This window comes from Rattus norvegicus, chromosome 15, assembly GCF_021556685.1.
Source record: "Rattus norvegicus strain SHRSP/BbbUtx chromosome 15, alternate assembly SHRSP_T2T, whole genome shotgun sequence".
In the NCBI taxonomy this organism is placed as follows: Eukaryota; Metazoa; Chordata; class Mammalia; order Rodentia; family Muridae; genus Rattus; species Rattus norvegicus.
Genome location: NC_141548.1, coordinates 22027894 through 22049752, shown reverse-complemented (window position 1 = coordinate 22049752; position 21859 = coordinate 22027894). Strand labels below are relative to the sequence as shown.

General features: G+C 44.5%; 1 protein-coding gene and 1 pseudogene across 1 annotated transcript; one reads left to right on the top strand and one right to left on the bottom strand.

The window, feature by feature from the left end:
• Positions 1-336: 336 nt before the first annotated feature.
• LOC148000896 (uncharacterized) lies at positions 337-8835 on the top strand. The gene is made up of 7 exons (XM_087586843.1): positions 337-411; positions 1396-1474; positions 1600-1827; positions 2569-2731; positions 3877-4008; positions 4467-4643; positions 8238-8835. Exons 3-7 carry the CDS (start codon positions 1677-1679, stop codon positions 8320-8322), a joined length of 708 nt encoding a protein of 235 aa, XP_087442969.1. The 5' UTR covers positions 337-411; positions 1396-1474; positions 1600-1676; the 3' UTR covers positions 8323-8835.
• Positions 8836-15148: 6313 nt separating this feature from the next.
• LOC148000895 (polypeptide N-acetylgalactosaminyltransferase 12 pseudogene) lies at positions 15149-16745 on the bottom strand (annotated as a pseudogene).
• Positions 16746-21859: the final 5114 nt, after the last annotated feature.

Sequence of the window (21859 nt, the reverse complement as noted above, 5' to 3'; positions counted from 1 at the left end):
GTGGACACCGTCTCTCTCATTCCTGCTTCACGATGCCAACAGTAATAGTGGTGACCGTGACCACTTAGACCCTTCACTTCCCTGGCACAGTCCTGTGGCTTTTAAGGTTTTCATGTTCTTCTTACAAAAGACTCAGTCATTGTCTTCATTTGACAAACCTAGAAATGGGTTAAACAGCCAAACAGCACTGTCCTTCAAGTCAGCTTAAATATCACCCTTTCTAGGAGTCTCTTTGAGATGGTGCCTAAAGGTCTCAGCATCCAGGTTAGAATCCTCTCTTCAGAGTCGTGGCTTTCAGGGAAGATGGAGACATCTTCATCCAGTTTTCCTAGTTTTATGGAAAGTCACTGCTCCTGCTTCCCATGATTCTCAAGCCTGAATGCGATGGAGTGAAGATGGCTTCAAGAACAGGTTCTGGGATATTATAAACACTTGATAATTAACTTGTGTATCATTTGCTCAGCAGGAGGTGCCCCTTTAATCTGCCAAGCTCTCCATTAGCCTTAATCATTCTTCTCCCTTACAGTCTGTGCGGATGCATAGGATGTTTTTCTCATTGTGTATCTCACTCAGCTACAGTGTGCTGGATGAGGTAGGTAGGATGAGGTCTGATGTCTACTGAATGGATAGGACTCAGACCACAACCTTAAATTGATTTAGAACCAAACATTTCACAGATGTGGTATATATTTCTTGGTTTTGTCCTCAGAGAGAGGTGTGGTGAAATGTAATTCCAACCAAAATTCCAACCATGTTACAATGGTTGATAAAGGAATGGTTCTTGTATAACTAAAAGAAACAGTATACTTTTAAATTAAAAATATATTTATTTATTTTATATGTTTAGGGTTAGAGGCATCACTGTACACATGTGGAAATCAGAAGTTAACTCATGGGAGTTTGTTCTCTCCTTTCTACATGTGCATTTTCAAATCATTTGTACATGTCTGTGTGTGTGTGTGTGTGTGTGTGTGTGTGCCTGTAAGTTCATGCACACTCATATATATGCATGTAATTAATAATACTCTGAATATAAAAAGAGCATTTGTTGCCAGGAAACAGGAGATTTCATTGCACAAAATGGGATTGTAAGACAGGGATTTCAGGAAAAAACATGGGTGAATATATTGAAACCATTCCTCCTCCAAGGCACACTCCATGAAACAATGTACTCCGACTTGCATACATTTAAAGGTGTAGGAAAAGAAATATTGGCCTCCTGGGAACAGTATAAACTGTGGGAATTGGATTATATGTCACACACATGGACCCTGGACCCTGGGTTTATACATTTCAGGAAGAAGAATCTCCCTCACCGAGGGTCTTTAGATTTTTGCCTGTTAACAAAGATGTTCTGTCCATATCAAGGCTTTAACCAACTCTCCCTCTCCTCAGCAACTGAGTTGTAATGAAGCAGTGAGAACTCTGAAGCTCTGGAAGGAGAGTGTGCGAATGGGTGTTCCCTCGCTCAAAAGTGAGTCTCTGGAAAAGTCACTGCAGAACCTGGTCACTCTGGTTGGAGGTAGTTAGCAAGTAAGCTATGGCATTTCCCAGTGACATCACCGGTAGTGTCTTCCCTGGAAATTCTCTTGTATCCAGGAGACACTAGAATCTTCTGTGATGTCAGCAGTGTTGTGGTGACACCAACTGCCTGAGCCATTTCCCTTCATTTCCTAATGGGTTCCCGAGGAGGCATGTTCTCCAGGATCCTCAGTCTCTTTCGGAGGGACAGTCATATCCATGCAGAGACCAGACCAAGGCAGAGGGAGGCCAGCCTTCTATCACGTTGGAGAACAAGACGAATGGAAAGGTCCTTGAGGAGGTCACGTGAGTACTGGGCAGGGCAAGGGGAGCTTCCTGGAGGAGGTTGGCTTGAGCTGGTCCTTCCAGGAGTAGGACTTTTGATTTAGAGCCTCAGACTTCCTAATTGTCTGACCCAGACACAACAATTTCTGATCATTAGTTTGACAGAGAACCAAGAACTGTTATATGTCAAGGGGCTTTCCTAGGATCTCTTTAATGTCATGGGCAGTGTCAAAGAATACCAGGATGTGCCTGTGTAAGAATAACAAAGTGTCTCTCTCAGGATAGGCTGTTGAAGCACTTCATTCTCAGCTGTGTCCTGTAGACTACGTGGGTAATTGATGCCAAGAGGGATACTCTCCTGGTCATATATCATGGTCTCAGTTACTTTGTACTTGAACACACGTGACTAGGGATTCAAGATGGTAAACAGTTTGGACTCAAGGACTTACCTGCCTCACATCATACATTAGCTGAGAAGGTCCTCCAATTCTTCTTGTTATGCCAGCTTTAGAATTTCAGTGCAGAAGAATGGCTATAGGAGGTATGGTCTGTATCTATGATGGCATATGTCACCATATGTCTATGATGGTGGGGAACAGGGACTGAGCTGAGTTCAGCTTAAAGATAGCTTTCTTGCTCTGTCAGGGAGTCACTGTATCTGTAGAACTGTTCATTCTCAGACTTCTGTTTTAGACTAAGCATAATTTCTCTTGACACTATGTCCACTTATATGCCTGCTCACTGGTGTTTATCTACCTACAGAGTCTGATCAGAAGGCATCATCCCAACCCTCCACGACACCTGTTGAGGAGGAGAGAATGAAGCGTTTGGAGAACCTCAAAACTGCTCTCCACAAGATGCAAAAGGAGAGAGATGAACTCAGGAGAATCCTGGCGGATTACCCTGGAAAGAATTTAAATGACAGGTAGTCACAATGCAAGTTCTGTTAAATCCACATTTCCTCACATCACAGTAGGCTACAACTCCAGGGTGTCCTCATGGTCAAAATCACTTTCCTGATTGCATCAGAATGTGAAGTTCAGATGGGAATGAGATGGTGGCACAGGCTGTTTTAATTCCTACAAACGTAAATCATAGCCTGTGGCCTGAATTACAGTCTGGGAATAAGGGTAGTAGTGTGTGAGCTCTCATTGTGTGGTTTAAGTAGCCTGGACAGTTGTTGGGTTGTGGGAATTTCTAGGTGCTCTGATTATGAGCAATCATTGTTGTAATTGACGTGGAGGTGCTTTGGGTTCAATAGGTCCTGTGAAGAGCTGGAGGGGCCTAATCCCTCTTGCTGCCTCACAGTGTGTGACTGGACTGTCAACAGGGTATCATTGGTGTTCTCTGATTTTATTGATTGTATTTTGAGATAATGCCACATTCTTGTATTTATTTGGCATTCTAATTGTATGAGAGAGAGAGAGAGAGAGAGAGAGAGAGAGAGAGAGTTTTGTGTGAGTTTGTGTGTGTGTATGCATGTGTGAGTGCGTTTGTGTGTATAACTTAAGATCTGGGTATTCTGTGTTCTGATTTGGCCTGAGAATTATCCTGTGTCAATTTCCATGGCATGATAATGATGTGGCTGGGAGCCTCACTTTGAACAGTACAACATTTCACATCTGGTCAGGTGGACACACATGGGAATCTCCTGGTGTGTGTTATAAATTCTTTTCCCTGTAAATACTGTCCATGTTCCTTTGGGTTTTCATGTAGCAATAGATTCTATGATTGAGAATTGTTACTTAAGAACAGGAGAATAGGCTTCATGGGTTTAAGTTGGAGCCTGGATGGTGGCACAGGACCCTCGAATGTTCTTGGCAAGCTAGTCTATTCCTTCAAACCCTGTCAGGGAGCTCAATCAAATCAGCTCCCTGCTTTTGTTTCCTGGCACTGCTGTCCCCGAGGCCATAATAATAAACTTAATAAATACCAAATGGACCCAGTACCAAGGAGCAAGGGTGTGGCATGTCCTATGCTGGGGTAGTTCAGGATTCAGTCTAAATTCATGTAATTCTTGTATCCTTCATTCATAATATTATTTGATCCTTGGACCACGCCCTGCCACAGGAACAAATTTGAGTCCGAGATGCTCATGATGCAGCACGAGGAAGTGATGACCGACATGAAGAAAATGAGCGAGCAGATCAATACCGCTTTGGTCAAATGTAAAAACCTTACACTGGAAAATGACTGGTACTGGTGAGTAACTTACAAGGTTGTGACCCCAGCACTAGGCACAGCATGTGTCAGCCCATTCTTATCTTTGAAATAAAGTGAGGATCAGGCTTTATAGTGTTTGAAGCCGACCAGGAAGCCTGTCTCTAAGGAAGGCTCTAGGACACACAGGACACAGAAATATTGGCCTCCAAGGGACATTCTAATAAAAAGGACATATAAGCACACATAATGATTAAGTCCTCTTCTGGGAAAAACTTGAATCAATGGTGTCAGGTTTTTGAGAAGTGCCCTGAGTCTTCTGGAATGTTGCTCTTTTCTCCATTTGACCTGTCTCTAGGTTATGCTCCATGGCTACTGTGGACTTGGACTATAATCTGGGACTCTCTTCTGATCAGGACCCTAGAAGGAGGAATGGACTTGGAGAAGTGGGAGGAAGTTGGAGACTGGCTGGGATTCACCATTTTTTCTTTGTGTCTCAGCCGCAGCTTCTGCCCCCTCCTAACTGAGTGTTTTGAGCTGAAGAACAATGCCCAGAGAGCATGGAATGAGTACAAAGGGCTTCTAAGGGATCAGATTGCACTGGAAGAATCCATTAAGGAAACAACAAGGTTCTGTGGGGAAGCCAGTATGAAAATCCATGTAACAAGCAGCCTAAGGTAGGATGAATGAAACATCAAGGGCAGGTTTTCCTGATATCTCAGCATAAACCAAGTCAAACCAATTTAACGTTTCTCCAAATTATCCAGACACTCTCCTAGGTCTCATCCAGTTGTTCATTTCTTTGCCCATTTACAAAACTTTCTGTGATTCTAGCTTCATGCAAGAGTCTGGAGGATTGACAACCAAATCCTCCTGCTCAACTAGAAAATGCATTTCCTTAGGGGGATCTGTTGATCACACATTGCACACTTACATGCCATTATGCTAGAGGGATGCCATGTGGTAGCCGTCTTTGTAGTGCACAGAACTGAGTAGAGTTCAGTTCAATTGCTAAAAGAATGGCTCTCACTGTCAATTATGATGGGGCTTGTGGACTTTCTCTCCTTTTCCCCGTACATTAAAAATGGTCCCTTCTGCCTTTCCAAATGGTGGTTCATAGTGACGGAGCTTGAGAAGCAGTGTGTCAGTCCTGTTCTATGTCAGTGTTTTAGTGTTCTTTCCTGGGGCTTCTGTCCTGGAGCTGACTGGATGAACAGGGATGTAAGAAAGGCTTCTCTCAGGGTGAGGGTTTGTGTGAGATATGTGAGGGTTAGAGGGAAATTTTCTCCAACTCTCTCAACCTCGTGTGCCCAAGAAGTGCATTCCCCATACAGGTTTACTCTATGAGGGATGGATAGCAGTGTCTACGCTCTCACTTGACACATTTCCTTTGCCTAATCTGTATTCAACAACTGTGCTTCCAGAAGGATGGCCTCCTCATTCTTTTCTGCTTCTCACTTGTGATTTCTGTCCTCTCTCTCTCTCTCTCTCTCTCTCTCTCTCTCTCTCTCTCTCTCTCTCTCTTCCTCCCTCCTTCCCTCCCTCCCCCTCTCCATTTCTCTCTGACTCTGTGTGTGTGTGTATGTGTGTGTGTGTGTGTGTGTGTGTGTGTGTTTGTGTCGTTGGGCACAGATGTGCGAACATGGTTATGGCTATGGTACATATGTTACATTGGGAGTTGCTTGTTTTAAGTGTTTGAGGTATGGGTGCTTACATATAGGAGTGTGTGTATATGTGTGTTTGTGCATATGTGTGTGTGTGTGAACACAACAAGTTTCTGAACACAGACACATATTTATATATATATTGTATTAGTGTATATGTACACATATAGAAATGTAAAAGAGAGAAGAGGAAACACAATGTTTCCAATTAGTTTTAAACTGTTCTCAATGGGGTTTTGATTACTATTGAAATTATTACAGTGGGAAAACTATTCATCAACATTGACATTACTTGGAGAAATCTCAGGAATGGGGTACAGGGATGTGAGGAGAGGCTGCTGTGTGAAATCCATGTACCTGAGTGTGGAAACTGCTGACTCAGGGCTCTTCTGCCTTCTTTGCTCTTGGTGTGCAGTAACACTGGAAGGTCATGTGCTTGTTGTGTCTTCTCAACATCCTGGTTATGTTAATCATTACCTGCCACCACTTTCTTTCCAGAATCGCCTTAACTTGGTTGAATATACCTTGGCTTTGGAGTTTGCTCTGGAATTTGCTAATTGAAAGATTAATTTGCTTAGAGTTGAATCTGCAGGCAGAAGATGTCCAGGAGTTATGCTGAGGTGGAATCACATCTTTGCCTCAGACAGAACCTTAGGCTCAAAATAGTCCACAGCACTCACCCTGTGTTGGGTCTGTGGCACTCTTAACCATTGTTATTCAAAATCATTTGTTCTGAGTGAAATTCATCTGTAAGGAGGGTTTAGAACAGTGATGACCCTCAGACATTGCTAGAGGTGTCAAATGGGTAACCCTGTGAGAAGCCATGTACAACTCTTGTGAAAGTTCAACCTTTGACACAGCGATTCCAGAACAAGAAGTAGGTGTCAGCAGAGAAACTGTGGCACATTAGTGTTGTAGTGGTTCACCTCAGAGCAGCCATGAAGCAAAATTACCCAGAAGTCCACCAGTCAGAAAGTGAAAAGGTACAATGTTGTCCAGCCCTTCCATGGACTGTGGCTGAGTTTGATTATACCTGCCAGCATTTGACTTTGAATCAGTCAGCCTTATCTCACTGGAATTATATCTGATAGCATCCCAGTCCAAGTTTTACCTTGGATTGTGGTTATGGAGATTTCCTAGCTGTTTGTGCTGGTAGTTTGTTTCCCCTGTCAGGTACTGTATCCTAAAGGGACCTCATATTGAAAAATGCAGCTCACTTTGCATGCACTGGGAAACAGTGAGCAGAGGACAGAAGAGGCTCACCTGCCCCCACCCAGTGCTCTGTTGCCTGAAATCAGCCTCCTGTGCACAGCCTTGTGACCTTGCCAAGCAGTCTTGGCTAACAGGCCTAGATGTCACATTTCTAATTTCTGATTTTAAGGGGAATACACTTTATTGGCTGAGCTGTCTTTAGCCTATGCTCACTGTGTACTTACCCCATTCCAGGTTTTTTTTCTTATGCCACAATAGTAGACTGGGTGATCTCTTCTATTATCATTAACTGGGAAACTAACCACATTCTGCAAAATACTCTGCATGTGTGTGTGAACAAATATATTTGGGTGAGTTCAAAGGTCTGTCTGTCTGTCTGTCTGTCTGTCTGTCTGTCTGTCTGTCTGTCTCTGTATACATGCCTGTCTCCATGGACAATATAATCTTCTAATGACCAGGATGAGGAGAGAATGTAGGAAAGTCTGTAGGATGCCCTGAATCAGAACAAACTGTTCACTGAGCAAAAGGCCTTGGCTGAGAAGATGCGGCATCATTTCGGTGTCACTGAGATGATTTGAAAGCACAGGATGAGAGGACCCAAGTAGATTACCTGTACTTATAAACTGTCTTATTGGGTGTGTGACTTTCATCATAGTTATCAGCATCTGTCAGCTAGGAGCAGCTCAGAATATTATTCCTGTCCATTTTAAAAGAAATTCCATCCATGAAGTGTATGTGATCCATAGAAATTCTGGCTATTGTGTACTGCTCCCTTCAGTCTGAGCTCTCTTGTATTATCTGAGCCCAGTGCCTTTAAGTCTCCCCACAAATAGTTTTATGATAACCATAAACAAAGGAGTGCTATAGTTTATTTTCTGCATGAGTATCTCCTTTAGAGTTCAATGCCTACCCTTGGCAAAATTTCCATGCAGTATATTCTTGCCAAATATAATATCACTTCAGTGTGCATGTACTTCTTGAGATGTTGTTTCTCTGGGTCTTTGCAGATATTCAGGTTGTAAGTGGACCCCAGGCATATTCCTGCACTGGAGGAATAATGATAGTCTTCATTTCAGTGATGGACAGGCCTCCAAGGCCTTCCTATTGTTTTCTAGGTTGTTCACATCTCTCCTCAACTGACGTTGAGACATTGCTACATGATTTTAAAATATAATATATATGGACGATTGGAATTATCTGCTGTTCACTGTTCAATTTTTAGCAGTTTTAAAAGCTGGGAAAATATGCAGGCCTGTGGGATCTCTTACCCTTCTGTCTTGGGCATGAGAAAATGACCTCAGATGAAAGATCATCCTGGATTATCCTGCTGACTTGTACTGCTGTGTATGGGATAAGTGACATGGCAGGTCCTCACCAGGCCTTTTCCACCCCTAGGTCTGAACACTCCAGCAGACGCTTGCCCATGGCCCAGACCAGGACTACAGCTCTCAGAGACAGACCTGTCCAGCAGGAGCACTGAGGGTGCAAAGATTGACAACACCTCCCGCATTTCAGTCCTTGTCACCGTTCCAATCTTGGACTGAATTTGAAAGACCTTGAGATGTGGCATGGAACACGCCTCACGTTTAACCCTTTGACGACTTGTCCATCAACAACCAACCACCCTGTATGAGGCAGGTCTACATTCCTCTTGAAGAGATTTTACCATCTTACCTGCCGTTCTGCTGTGTTTGCAAGGCCAGCAACAGGGTGGAGTTACTTGTTGAAAAATCAGCATGAATTGAATGCTGACTAATTTACTTGTTATATTTGGTTTTTAGTTTGAAGTTTGGTTGTTTTATGCATTTGGTTTTATTTGTTTAAGTTTGAAGTTTTGTTTCATTTGTTAACTTTAGTGTATGTAATTAATATTAATTAATTAATATTCCTAAGGCTATATACATTGAACTCATTGACTCCCCAATTTAAAATGTTCTTGAATAAATTAATGTTTGTCTATAAATAAAAATGTGACCTTTAACCCTTCACTCACAAGACCGTCCTGAGTCGTGTGTGGTTCTTCCTCCTGTAACAGCACAAGTGTAAGGCAACAGTGGTTTTCTGCAAGTCTCATGCAGCGTAGTCTTCATCATCAGTTCACAACCAGCCAGAGCTGTGCAGGAAACTGTGCTCTTGATGTAGACAGTGTGTCATGCTCTGTGGAACCCCCCTTCATGATGAAATAGATCCTTGCTTTATCCTTGTGCTCACAAATTTAGATTCCTTTATAATGACAAACAAAGGAGAAACACAGAAGTATTTCTCTAATACATTAGAGGAAATAAAACAATTCAGTATGGGAATGTAAAATGTTCAGGACACACAGAGTTTGATGCCTGTGGATTCCTTGAAATATAGCATCAACTATGACTGCACATTTAATGAATTCCACCAATTGTAGAGGAATGAACATTTTTACTATTTTTGTTGTTGGTTTGTTTGTTGTTACTGATAATGATGTTTTGCTGAATTCATTTTGATATATATCATAGCTTCTTTTGGGCGGAGGTCTTACAGTTTTGAATTATTTCTTTTTTTGCAATTTGTAGTGAATATTTTTATCTATATTTCAAATATTCTGTCCCTTTCCAGTTTCATCCCATAAAATCCCTATTCTCTCCCCAGAATGCCTACCTCTATGTGGGTGCTATCCCACATGCCTGTTGTCTCCCTCCCACCTCCCCATATTCGTTTTCATGCAATTCTGCCAGGGGCCAGCAGAGGGCAGTGGATTTCACTGGGATGTGATGTGACAGAGAATTGTTAATTGCCCCTTAGGTCCTCTGGGATTCAAATTCTCAAACAGATGAGCCATTTCTCCAGTCCCTGTCCTGGACTTTTGTAATGAATTCTATTATTTACAACTTGTCTGCCAATTCTGTGAGTTCATTGAGAGAGCATTTTCTAATTTGTCATTAATGATTTTTTAAATGACCATTTACAGAAATTGTTAAACATTATTTCCCTGTGCACATTCACTAATGGGCTTATATTTGAAACAGATTTGAAAAACTAAAACACTATATTTAAAAAAACGTAATTCAAATGGGCTATATTCATAAGCATAATACAGTTGAAGAAACTTAAATGACTTAGAAACTCATATTAAATATTTATTATCCTTGGACACTACAGAAATGCCAATCAAAATTATTCTGAGATATTTTTTCATACCTTTCATAACTTAGTTTAGTAACACATAAGAGAATTCCCTCCTACTGGGTTATGGAGCAAGGGGAACATTGAGATTCTCCTGGTGGCAATGCAAATTTCTGTAGCAACTTTGGAAATCAGAATGCTGTGTCTTCAGGAAGGTGGTAATGGGTAAACCTCAAGATACAACACCAAGGCATATATCCTTATGTTGACTCATCCTAGTATAGACACCCTTTCTCCACCATGTTCAGCGAAGCTCTCTTATAATATTCAGAATTTGGAAATATTCAAGTGGTCCCTTACGAGATGAGTGCATAAAGAAAGCATGGTGCATTTCCAGACAGGATTGCTGATCAATAACTACAAAAGGAAAAAGGAAAGCATGTAATTTTCAGGACAATGAATGGATCTTGTAAAATCATCCTGGATGAGGTGATCCAGATCAATGAGGACAAATGGGATACATATTCACTGTAATCTGAATGTTAATTGTTGGACCTGTGTAATTGTATGATCAGTTTAGTGTAAGGGTCAAGGGACGTGGGCCAGACTGTCCCCATTTTGGGTGTTGTTTGCCTTGATCATACATTTGTATGCCTTTCTGAAAGAGAAATGTATTCATTTTTATTTATATTGGTGAATTGTTCTTTGGCTGACTTTTGTCTGTGGTCCCTCTGCATGGAGTTCTCTCAGTGGCCAGAAGAGGGCACGAGATATCCTGTTATAGATGATTGTTAAGAGCCCTATAGGTCCTCTGAGTGAGCAGCAGATTTTGCATTGGGTTCTGTTGTTTATGGTTTGCCTCTCCCCAACTGGTTATCTCTGATGTTAACTGTCATGAGTGTCTCTGACTGGATCCAGCCTCATTGGAGGAATATAGAGCTCTATGAGCTGGGCAACAGCTGGTCTCCTGGGAGTCAGGTAGTACTGTCTCTGTTTAGGGTGGGCCTCCTGGGTCTCTGGTTAGATCAGGCCTCCAGGGTCCCTGGAAGTACAAACCCACAGGCCTCAGAGAACTTTGAGAGAGTCTGTACTGTTATTTCCTAGCTTCCCTTCCCATTTCCTACATCTTCAATAGAGCACAGAGTTGACAACTGTGAATTATATTTCCTAGGAGCCTCTCAAGCCAAGAGTTTGCATGTGACTAAGTTTTGTTCAGAAACATATGAACAGAGTCCATAGGCAAAATGTCTGCCATTTTCTTCATGATGTTTACCCTCCGTAGTACTGAGGCTCAAATTCCCATATTCTTATAGATAGTTGCTTTATTCAATATGAAGAATGTATGTGTAAGGTATCAATATCCAGTGTTCATAATTGTCTTATTTTGGCTCCCAAAAAGCTGCACTTCCAGACCTGAGGGTCCCTGAGGGCTTCGAGTTGCCATTGCCAATGTTTGGACAGAAAGACAGAAGGACAGGGCAAGGGATTGGGAGGGAGTGGAGGATGAAGGGAATCACCATGATCCAGAGTTAGAAGGATCAGAGTTTAGAGCTACAGGAGAGAAAGCAGCCTACAATGTAGGTGGAAGGGAATAGGACCCTGTTGGGGGAGTGGGTTGTTTCCCAGAAGGTAACAGGCAGCAAAGATAAAACATAGATTTAAAAGGTGTTAAACCTGGGCTGCTGGGTGGAAGGGAGGTGTATGGTAGCTGTCAGGAGGATTAGAAATGTCCAGACATTGATTGTGTGTGTGCCTGTGTGTGTGTGTTTCATTCTCAAAATCAGAGAACTCTTTGGCAGGTGCCATGACTTCACTAAGGAGCCAAAGCTGTTTAATTAATTCAGTGCTACAGTCTGGTATATTAAGGAACCAGGTGAGGGACATATTAACCTGGACACGGGGTACACAGCCCAGTCAGCCAATGCACAGTTTATTCAGTTTCAACTTCTTTTTAAAGACAAAGCAGGATAAAAGTTTCCCACTGTTTCTAGTTCTGTCCAGAAGCTGTTTCCCTAGCCATCGCATATCTTGGATCTTAGTGACCCAAACCTCCTTGCAGACTGAGAAACATGTCAGCAGTCCAACTCTTAGACGTGTTAGAGGTGCTGCTGTCTAATTAAGCTATAAAGGAAGTTACTTTCTCGTGAGAAAATGACCATGAAGTCCACGTCCTCAGGTTTGCAGCTTCCTTGGCAGACAGAGCACCAGGATCCTCTGCTTGAGGAAGTTGCCTCCTCTGTATCTCAGTGTGGTGAGAGTGAGAGAACCATCCTAGGGTTCCCTGCCGCTGGCAAGCTAGGAGCAGTCGCCTCATGACATTTCTCTACAGTACAGTAAAATAGTGTCAAATCAAAATTATTCTGAGATATTTTTTCATACCTTTCAGGATAACTTAGTTTAGTAACACATAAGAGAATTTACTTTTACTGGATTATGGAACAAGGGGAACATTGAACTGGTGGCAATGCAAATTTCTGTAGCAACTTTGGAAATCAGAATGCAGTTTCTTCAGGAAGGTGGTAATGGGTAAACCTCAAGATACAACACCAAGGCATATATCCTAATGTTGACTCATCCTAGTATAGACACCCTTTCGCCACCATGTTCAGTGACGCTCTCTTACAATATTCAGAATTTGGAAATATTCAAGTGGTCCCTTAGGAGATGAGTGCATAAAGAAAGCATGGTGCATTTCCAGTCTCGATCGCTGATCCATAACTACAAAGGAAAAAGGAAAGCATGTGATTTTCAGGACAATGAATGGATATTGTAAAATCATCCTGGATGTGGTGATCCAGATCAATGAGGACAAATGGGATACATATTCACTTTAATCTGAATGTTAACTCTTCCACCTGTGTAACTGTGTGATCAGTTTAGTGTGAGGGTCTAGGGACGTGGGCCAGACTGTCCCCATTTAGGGAAGTACAAGTTCACTTATGGATTGCTGAGGGACAGTGTCAGGAACAGGAATGTGAATTTGAAGAGACAGGGAGAGGGCGGCAATGGAGGGAACATAGAGAGGGACAGCTGATATTGAGGGTCATTTGAGGCATTCAATTGAAGCCTAATGGAGTAAAAATACAAATTATTTTTTCAAAATTTTTATCGAGGTAACTAAACATTTATTATGGGTGCAAGGACAGAAGATAAAATATAGATTGGGTTCATCTATGTGAAATTTCAATAAAATAAGTCACAAAAATTATGGAGTTTAATCTTCAGTTAATCTATGTAACAGATAATGTATATCTGGTCCTTATGGAGACATATGTCAAAATCTCTGTTGAAAACATAAATATATTATCAATGTGGAAATGTGTTCTAGGCACTGTCCAACACTTTCCCTTCTATTAGATTCTGCATATCTGGGTTTATGTTAATGTCCTTGATCCATTTGGATTTGAAATTTGTAGAAAGAAATAGAAATGCACCAATTTGCACTCTGCTACATGCAGACCACCACTGAAGGTAGCGTCATTTCTTAAAATGCTTTCTGTTTTCCATTCAGTTGTTTTGGAATCTTCGTCAAAGTACAAGTGATCATAGGTGTGTGGGTTTATTTAAGGGTCTTCAATTCTAGTTCACTCCTCCACCTGTCCGTGTTACCATCACCATTAAGCTTTTTCTCACTGTTTCTCTGCAGTACATCTTCATGCCGGAATGGCGATTCGCGCCGAAGTTCTTATATTATTGAGAATTGTTTGGGCCATTCTTTCTTTCTTTTTCTTTTTTTTTTTTTTTGTGAAGAATTGAGTTGCATTTTGATGGAGATTTTTTAATCTGGAGATTGCTCTTTTTTATTTGACCTTTTTTTAACCATGCTCCTTCACGATGATCCATGAACACAGGAAACCCTCCCATCCTCTGAGGTCCTCTTTCACTTCATTCCTAAGAGACTTCTATTTCTTGCCATATGGTTTTTCACTTGTTCGGTTCGAGTTATGCCAAGATTTTTTTTTTTTTTTGGAGAAATGCAGTGATGCTTTTAATCAATCACACTTGTGTTTTGCAATTGACCGGGACAAAAATAAGGTCCGCAGTCTACCTTCTGACTGATGTTGTCCTGAGACAGGGTCTCATGTAGCGCAGCCTCACCTCAAACTCTCTGTGTGGCCAGTGATAACCCTAAACTTCTGATTCTCCTGCCTCCACTTCCCAAGTGCAGGGATTAGGGGTGTGCTGACAAGCTGATTTTTGTAAATGGGGTTCTGGGAACTTAACTCAGGGCTCCATACGTGGTAGGCAGGCACTCTAGCCAGGGACCCACACCCTCAGGTCACTGTAGCTGATCTAGAGCCACTGAGACATCAGGATTATCCATCATGGCCACAGTAGCTGCTTCATGACAAACTCTCAATAATCAGATACTATTTTAATAATTATATCTATAACCAAATACTATTATAAATAATATTATTAAATAATCAAATAGTATTTAAGGAAAAACTTTAAAGTTGAGTTTCGTGTAGAACATTACGTTTCTCCCTGGAACTGTCCTTTGATTAAAAACTAGAAGTGATATCAATGCTTTTTACAGTCACAGTAGTTAAGTCCTCCTAAGTCACTAGACATCCTCCCACTAGACATTGCTGGAAATGTACACTCGCAAGTTTGTAGGACCTTGGCAAACCATATTCTTTCTTTGAGCTTTCAGAGATGGTGAGCCTGTTTGGGTCAGTCTGAGCGTTATGATGGAGGTTTGACTGTGGCATCAGCACATAAGCAAAAAGCATTCTTTCTTGTATAAATCTAGACTGTCCCACCCACTCACACCAAACGAAATTAAGACAGTATTTCTAGTGTCCATCTCATCCCCCTGAGAGAACTCTAACTTGATGACATTGAGGTATTACCAGTCGACATTTGAGGTATTACCAGTTTGTGTCAAGTATACTGAACACCCGGGAAGCTTCGTAAGTAACTAAGTAAAATATTTACCCTTTCTGCTAACGAGAATAAAAGGCACCATGGGTAAAATGCACATCGTGCATTAAGCTTCCCAAATACCAAAGGCAGCATCTTAGGACGGCCCTTAGAAAACGGGATACTGGAAGACATTTTTAAAGTTTCCCACATTCGTACAAATATAATTCACATTGTTGTGAAGTCCAACACATTCACAGATGACAACCACGTACTTTGTCCCTCTCACTGGGCACACAGCCCCCGGCCGCAGTGGGCTCCTTCCCTGACAAGGCCGAGCACTATGACATGCGCTCCTTGAAGAACCACCTCTGGCTGTCTGAGTTGCTACAGTCTCGCAAGTTCGGAGCAAAGGCAGAGTTGAACTGCTCCTCTGTGGCCTCCACACATTTCCCGCTCTGCTTGTAGACTAAGGTGCGGTCCTCCTGTAGGATAACTCTTGATTCTCTGGAATGGTATCTTTCCAGAGACCCGTGATAAGGATCCTTCCCTTCCTCCACTGCTATGCAGACCTGGGGCTGGCGGGTGTTATATCGTATTTCTTGCCGGGATGTGCACTCGAAAAACTGGTTCTGACCCATCCCGTGGCAGAGGTACAAAAGGACCTGGTGGCCTTCCACATTGTTTTCACTGGGAGGATTATAGTCCAGGCAGTACCCCCGTAGTCCTCTGTTCTCAAGCTTCCGGAAGAAACCAGGCCTGTCCTCTCACACATGCAGTTCTGGGTACATTGTAGCCAGGAACCGCTTGAAGTCTTTACACTGGAGCTTGGCCGGAAGCTTCTTTCTCTCTGTCAGCTCCCCAGAGGGTTCCAGGCAGGCTGGGGATTTCGGGGGTGGTAGAGTTCTTTAAGTTCATCCGTCCACACTTCTGCAGCTCGGACACTGTTGGCTAGAGCCTTGCTGCGTGAATAGGGAGCTTGCTTAGGGAAGAAGTGGCCCACGTGGGAGTAAGGGTGTGTTTCCAGAGAGTCACCACATTACCAGATCCTAAAGGAGAATTCAAGGTTTTCTCCTCCCCAGACTTCCATTCCGGTATCATAAGACCCCAGGTATTCAAAATATCTCTTACTCACAACAAACGGTCCCCCAGCCATAGTTGGAGACTTGATAATGTCAATAGGAGTCCGCATCAACTTCCGCTCCCGCCAAGGGACCACGTGCCACGTGAATACTAGGCGCCAGTCAAAGCCTCCAATCTGGGGCTCTCCGGAGTTGCCCAGGTACTCAGAGGTGTTCCAGTCAATGACATCGATAACGGGGCACACCACGGCCGACTCCTTCTCGTGGATCCTCTGCAGCAGGGACTCCAGCCACACCTCATGACAGTCACAGTGACAGTCCAGAAACCTCAGCACTTCCCCCCTGGCCGCAGAGGCTCCCAGTAGCCGGCTTGCACTAGGCCCTCTCTTGCTAGCATGGATCAGGCACACCTTGGGCAGCTGTGACAGCTCTTGCCAGGGGCTCCTTCAGGTGATCTCTGTTGCTGTAGTCATCTACCAGAATGACCTCCTCCAGCAGGATGTCAGGGGAAGTCTCGAGAATACTGTAAACTGTCCGAAGGAGTGTGGACCAGGCTTCATTATAAAATGCTATGACAACGGATGTCTTGGGCAGGTTATCATAATCATACCCGCATGCCACGGAAGCGGGAACCTGGCATCCTGGAAAGGTGCTCAGACAAGCACAGGGCTCCGGGCTGCACTCCTACCTCCAGTGGCGCCAACCAGCTATGGGCCCTCAGCGCCACTCTACAACTAACTACCTGGTGGCCAGCTATGCTGCTTAGCCCAGCTAAGACGCGCACTCGCACCACCCGCCTTGCTGCTCACGCCCTACTTACCCTCTGGGCAAGGCCCACGTCCCTGCCTGTGCCCATGCCACCCCAGTCCACGCCCTACGGCTTCCAGCCCATGGAGTGTTGCTGAAGCACAAGGGGGTGGACGAGGGCGCGGAGACCCGCTTCTGCAAGTACGGGTACTAGTCCACCTCAGAAGATGTCCAGTGTTGGGAGAAAGCTAAGCCACCCGGGGCGACAGAGGATGGCAGCAGGGGTGCTCTCAAGGTCCCCGGCTCCCCTGCCTACAACCCGCAGCTGGAGCCCTGTGACAAGTTTGCAGAGCATGTTCCTGCCAGGCACAGAGGCTTCCTGGAGCTGTCAGGGGAGCCCGCCAAAGGAGTGGACCCGGGGCGCTGGAGCTGGAGAGTGGCAGGATGGTGGACTGTGGGCGCCTGGTGCATTGGTTAGACATGGCGGGTCAGGGCGCCCTCCGCGGATGGTGCTGTTCTTCAGGCCCCGCGGCTGATGCAAGGCGCTGCTGGGGCACTGCCTTGCCACCCAGCTTGGTGCCACGCTGCTGCGCCTATGGGAAAGGGCCTGGCAGCCTCCTGCCCTGTCAGGGTGTGCACCTCCTGCAGGCAGCCTTTGCTGTGCTCGAGGGAGCTGGAGCTGGCCTCTTAGTGAAGGGCTCCCAGGGCTTCTTTGGGGTGAGCTGGGGCAGTTGTGTCAGCAGGCAGCAGCCCAGGCCAGCCTCTCCAGAGTGCACAGGTCCCTCTCCTACAAAGACATGGAGGCTGCTCTAGCCAAGGTGGGCCCTCGGGCTCCTCCCAAGGAGCTGTATTCATTATTTGAGTGGGACAAACTGTATGGGTCCTGACACTGAGGGTGGCAGAGGAAGTCAAGTCTGCCTGGGGTGTGGGGGGACTGAGGTGGAGATGTCTTTGGCCAAAGGAGTGATGAATGTGGGGTGGGAGAAGAAATGCTCTCCTGGTGGATTTGTTTTTAATGGGAAGGAAAATGCCTGCAGATTGATGCCGTAAGCGTCGGTGGACTCAAGTTTTTCCTATTTATTGTGGACCGGAGGTTCGCCATCTCTGCTCAGCAGACCAGACACACCTGACGTGAGTTGGCATCGGGGCCTAAGGAACTCCTGCTCTCTCTCCTTAACCTCTGTCTCTTGTCCTCTGGACCACACCCTCCTTTCCCATTCTACTTTCTCAGTACTGGCCTAGTTTCCTCCTCAGGGTGTTGTCACTTACCCCTTCCTTTTCAGCTCCTCCTTCCCACCCCCATCTATCACCCTCTGCTTCTGTCTCTGCCTCACCCTGTGTCTCCCTGATGCTGTGCTTTAACCCACCCTCCCTCATTGTTATGACTAACACTGCAGAGACTCTTGACAGAAGTTCTTTTGGCCTGGAGGCTGAGAAAGGTGGACCAGGTAGCCCCAGGCCTCCTCTGTACCCTACCCACCTGAAATCTTGGGGTCTTAGGGGTGGGACAAGGATAAAAACTACCCAAAGAAGGCTTTTGTTTTGCTCTTTGGTTTGTTCATTTTTTTTTTTTGAGGGGAAGTCCCAGAAATGCAGGTTGCTTAATAATTTAGGTCTCTTATTTTTGTAATATGTATTTTGTATTTGATGTGTTTTGTTTTATTTTGACAATTCAGGAAGAAACTGACCTCAGAAAGAGTGTTTGAGTTTGACTGCTCTCCTATTACCCCAAGTCCTGTCCCTGGGGAGTAGATTCTCCCAGACAAGAGAGGTTTTGGCTAATGAGGAAGACCAGACATGAGCCCCATACTGCTGTTCCAGGGATAGAAACAATGTATCTAAGAGCTTCCTCCCCAGGACTAGCTTGCAAGCAAGAGGTGAGGATGGGTCAGAGGCCCCAGAGGAAGGGGCTTGCTGCTTTCTTGCCATTCTCCACCTTGGGCCCCAGTCCTCAGCTTCCAGTGGTCTGCAAACCTTCCAGAGAGTTGGGGTACTCTTGTCCATTTTCTGCCTTAGAGGTGACCCAGGCAGAAGGTTCTCAGGCTATGTGACTGAAAGTAGGTTCTGTCAGAGATGCTCAATAAAAAGCTAAGAGGATTTCCTCAGGCATGAATGTGGTCTGGCCACAAGTCTGGCTGGGCAAACTATTGAATACTAGGACCCAGGCCACCTGTGACAAGGCAGAGCAGTGCCCTGGAAAGGTTTCTGTGTCTCTGTGTGGGGAATGTCTACTTGTCCCCGTGGAGTGCTGGGTCTGGCTAGACCTGGAGGGCCTGAAGGGAACTGGGTGTTTTCCTATGATTCTGGTCCAGAGCCCTTCTCTGCAAACCACATCCCTCCTGCTCCTTCTCTTGACAAGGCTTCACCTCCTTGGCCCCTCAGGCCATTTCACAATCTTTGGTGCAAGAAAGGACCCCTCCCCCCATCTTTGTCCCACCTTAACCTCCCTGCTTTGCCCCTACAGCTCCTAGGTCCCTTCATTTTCTGGATGCTGAGGCTGCCATGAGAGACATGGCAGGGGCCGAGTGCTGAGGGCAGATGTGAGCAGAGGAGGGTGAACAGGGGAGTTGCTGTGTCCCCTTCATGTTTGTTCTCTGCAAGCCGCTCCTTGGAGCCAGCCAACCAAGTGCAGGACTGGATACCTCAAAGTAGCCTCGAGTGATGCTGCAGATGACCCTCCATGGGGCACAGAATAGGGGAATCTCTAAGATCTCAGGGTGGGGGTGGGGATACCAGGGCAGGGAAGTGAGGTTGGGAACCCAGCTGTCCTTTCAGGCAGCAGCACCACAAGGGGCTAGGTAAGAGATAATGGACCAGTACCTAAGGTCCCCACACTTCCTTTGCTGGGCTCTTTCTGTTTCCAGGTTTGGAAGCTTTTCACAAGAAGATAGTCCCCAGCGGCAGCACCTACCCCACGAGCATGGGGCAGGATGGCAGGGCAGAATGGCAGGGCAGGTTGAGCCCTAGCAATGTTGGGGTCATAGCAAAGAATCCAGGGATAGAGCACAGGGGAGGGCACACTGGCCCTCCATTCCCTCTGCTAACATTGGTTTGGGATCCTCTCTCAGTTGTGACACATTTCTACCTCATTTTGCTGTATCTTGTACATCCTGTTTATCTCCTGTCTGATGATGCTCTGTAGTTATGGTCTGTCTGCCTCAGAAGAGACTGTATTTTAAAAGAAAATGTTATGCAGTACTAAAGATTAAGAAAAAGAAATAGAAACACAGAGAAAGATACAAAGAATCAAGAAAACCAAGAACCGGTTCTTTGAAAACCTCAGTAAGATAGAGAAACCTTTAGACAAACTAATTCAAAGTCACAGCGATTGTATCCAAAGTAACACAATCTGTAATGAAAGGGGAAAAATACCAACAGAAAATGAGGAAATTAAAAAATCATGACTCACCAGAACTGGGAAATCTAGAAAAAAATGTGAAATTATACACAGATACCATGTACAAAGTTAAGTCAAGTTCAGTTAAACTATGTAACCAGTTCCATAACATAAACTGTCGTCCTTTTAACCCTCCCAACAAAGTAGCCCTGCCCATAGGAGGCCTCTAAGTCTCTAATCTGGAGGGAGAGTGTACAAAACATTTTTGAGGCTTTACAGACAGATGATTTGGTTCCAATCATAGAACTTCTATATGTCTCCAAACATTTTCATCCATAGGATCATGAAAGAAATGTTACTGCAAAGTGTGTGTAACCACTCACTGTATTCATGCAATCCCTGTCCAAGTTAATGAACCCTGCAGCATCCGGCTGGCCCACAAGTCACCTCAGAGAAAGGAGGCTCACACATCTGCTGCATTGCAGGCTCACTGCTGGCTCTGTGAGTTATGACACAGAGTTAAGCAAAGGATAAAAGGCTAGAACTTATATGCGCAGACATAATTTAAAAATAATCTGGATATGATAAAAAAAGAAAAACGGCTTGTAAGTGGACATGCCAGGTGGTACACAACTTTAATCCCGGCACTCAGGAGACAAAAGCAGGTGGATCTCTGTGGATCTGAGGATAGCCCAGTCTACACTGCAGATTCCAAGAAAGCTAGGGCTACACATTGAGACCCTGCCTCAAAAACAGATAAATAAATAAGTAAATAAATAAATAAATAATCTATAGAACTGAGGAAAGGGGTCAACCGGTAAAGAACGTGCTTTGCTAGCATTAGGACCGGAGGTGGATTCGCAGAACTCATGTTGAAAACAACAAAAAACAAAATCAAAAACAAAAAGACAAAACCAAGAGAGGCAGTGAGTTCCCTAGGACTTTCTGGCCAGCAGTCTAGACTATGTGGCAAGTAAATTCTAAGCCAGCAGGAGACCATGTAGATGGCATCCCTAACGTGACACTCAAGGTTGTCCTCTCTCCTGCACACGAGTGCACCTGTGTGCATGCACACACACACACACACACACACACACACACACACACACACACACACACACACACACACAGAGTAATGAAAACAATACTAAAAAGAAGAGAAATTTTCTGAGCCTTTAACAAAATGTTTCGTCTCCTGCAGCAGGCAGGAGAGAGTGTATCAATGGGGAACAGGACACAGGACTGCAGCCAGCATCAGCAGGATGAAAAGGAGGCCAACACTGGGAGCTCAGCCCATTCACCATGAGAGATGGAGGGGGAGGGGAGGGCCAGAGCAGCTTTACCAGTGAGGGGGTGAGGGGTGTGAACCAGCAGAAGAAGACCAACCCAGGGGAGTATAGGGAGACATCAACTGGAGCTCCCACTCCCCACCAGGACACTCATAGAGGTTTATCTCTCCTCCCAGGCACCCACCTTGGCTCCTTGGCAGACTCCACAAACTTCCTCCCAGAGAACAACAGGGTTTGATGAGCGATGTTAGGGTTAAACCCTACATCATTATTTTACCATATCATCACTACTACATTTCAGAGAGTGCAGTATAATTTGTTATTGCTCAAATTAATGTATCATAGATGCTAGAGAAAATACAATGAACTGAGCAAGCCTGTGTGGCCCTCTCTGTGCCAGTAACCAGGAGAGCGTTCCTCATCTTATTCCCCTTTTCAGGTAACTTTACATATCTCAGACTGAGGCCATTTCTATATAGGAAAAAACACAATGTTTTGTGCAGAAACCATCAACTGCAGAAGTCATAGTGTAAGTTCTGCTTACTATTTAGAAGAAACCGAGAAGAAGAATTTCGATCACATGGGCAATAGGTATAA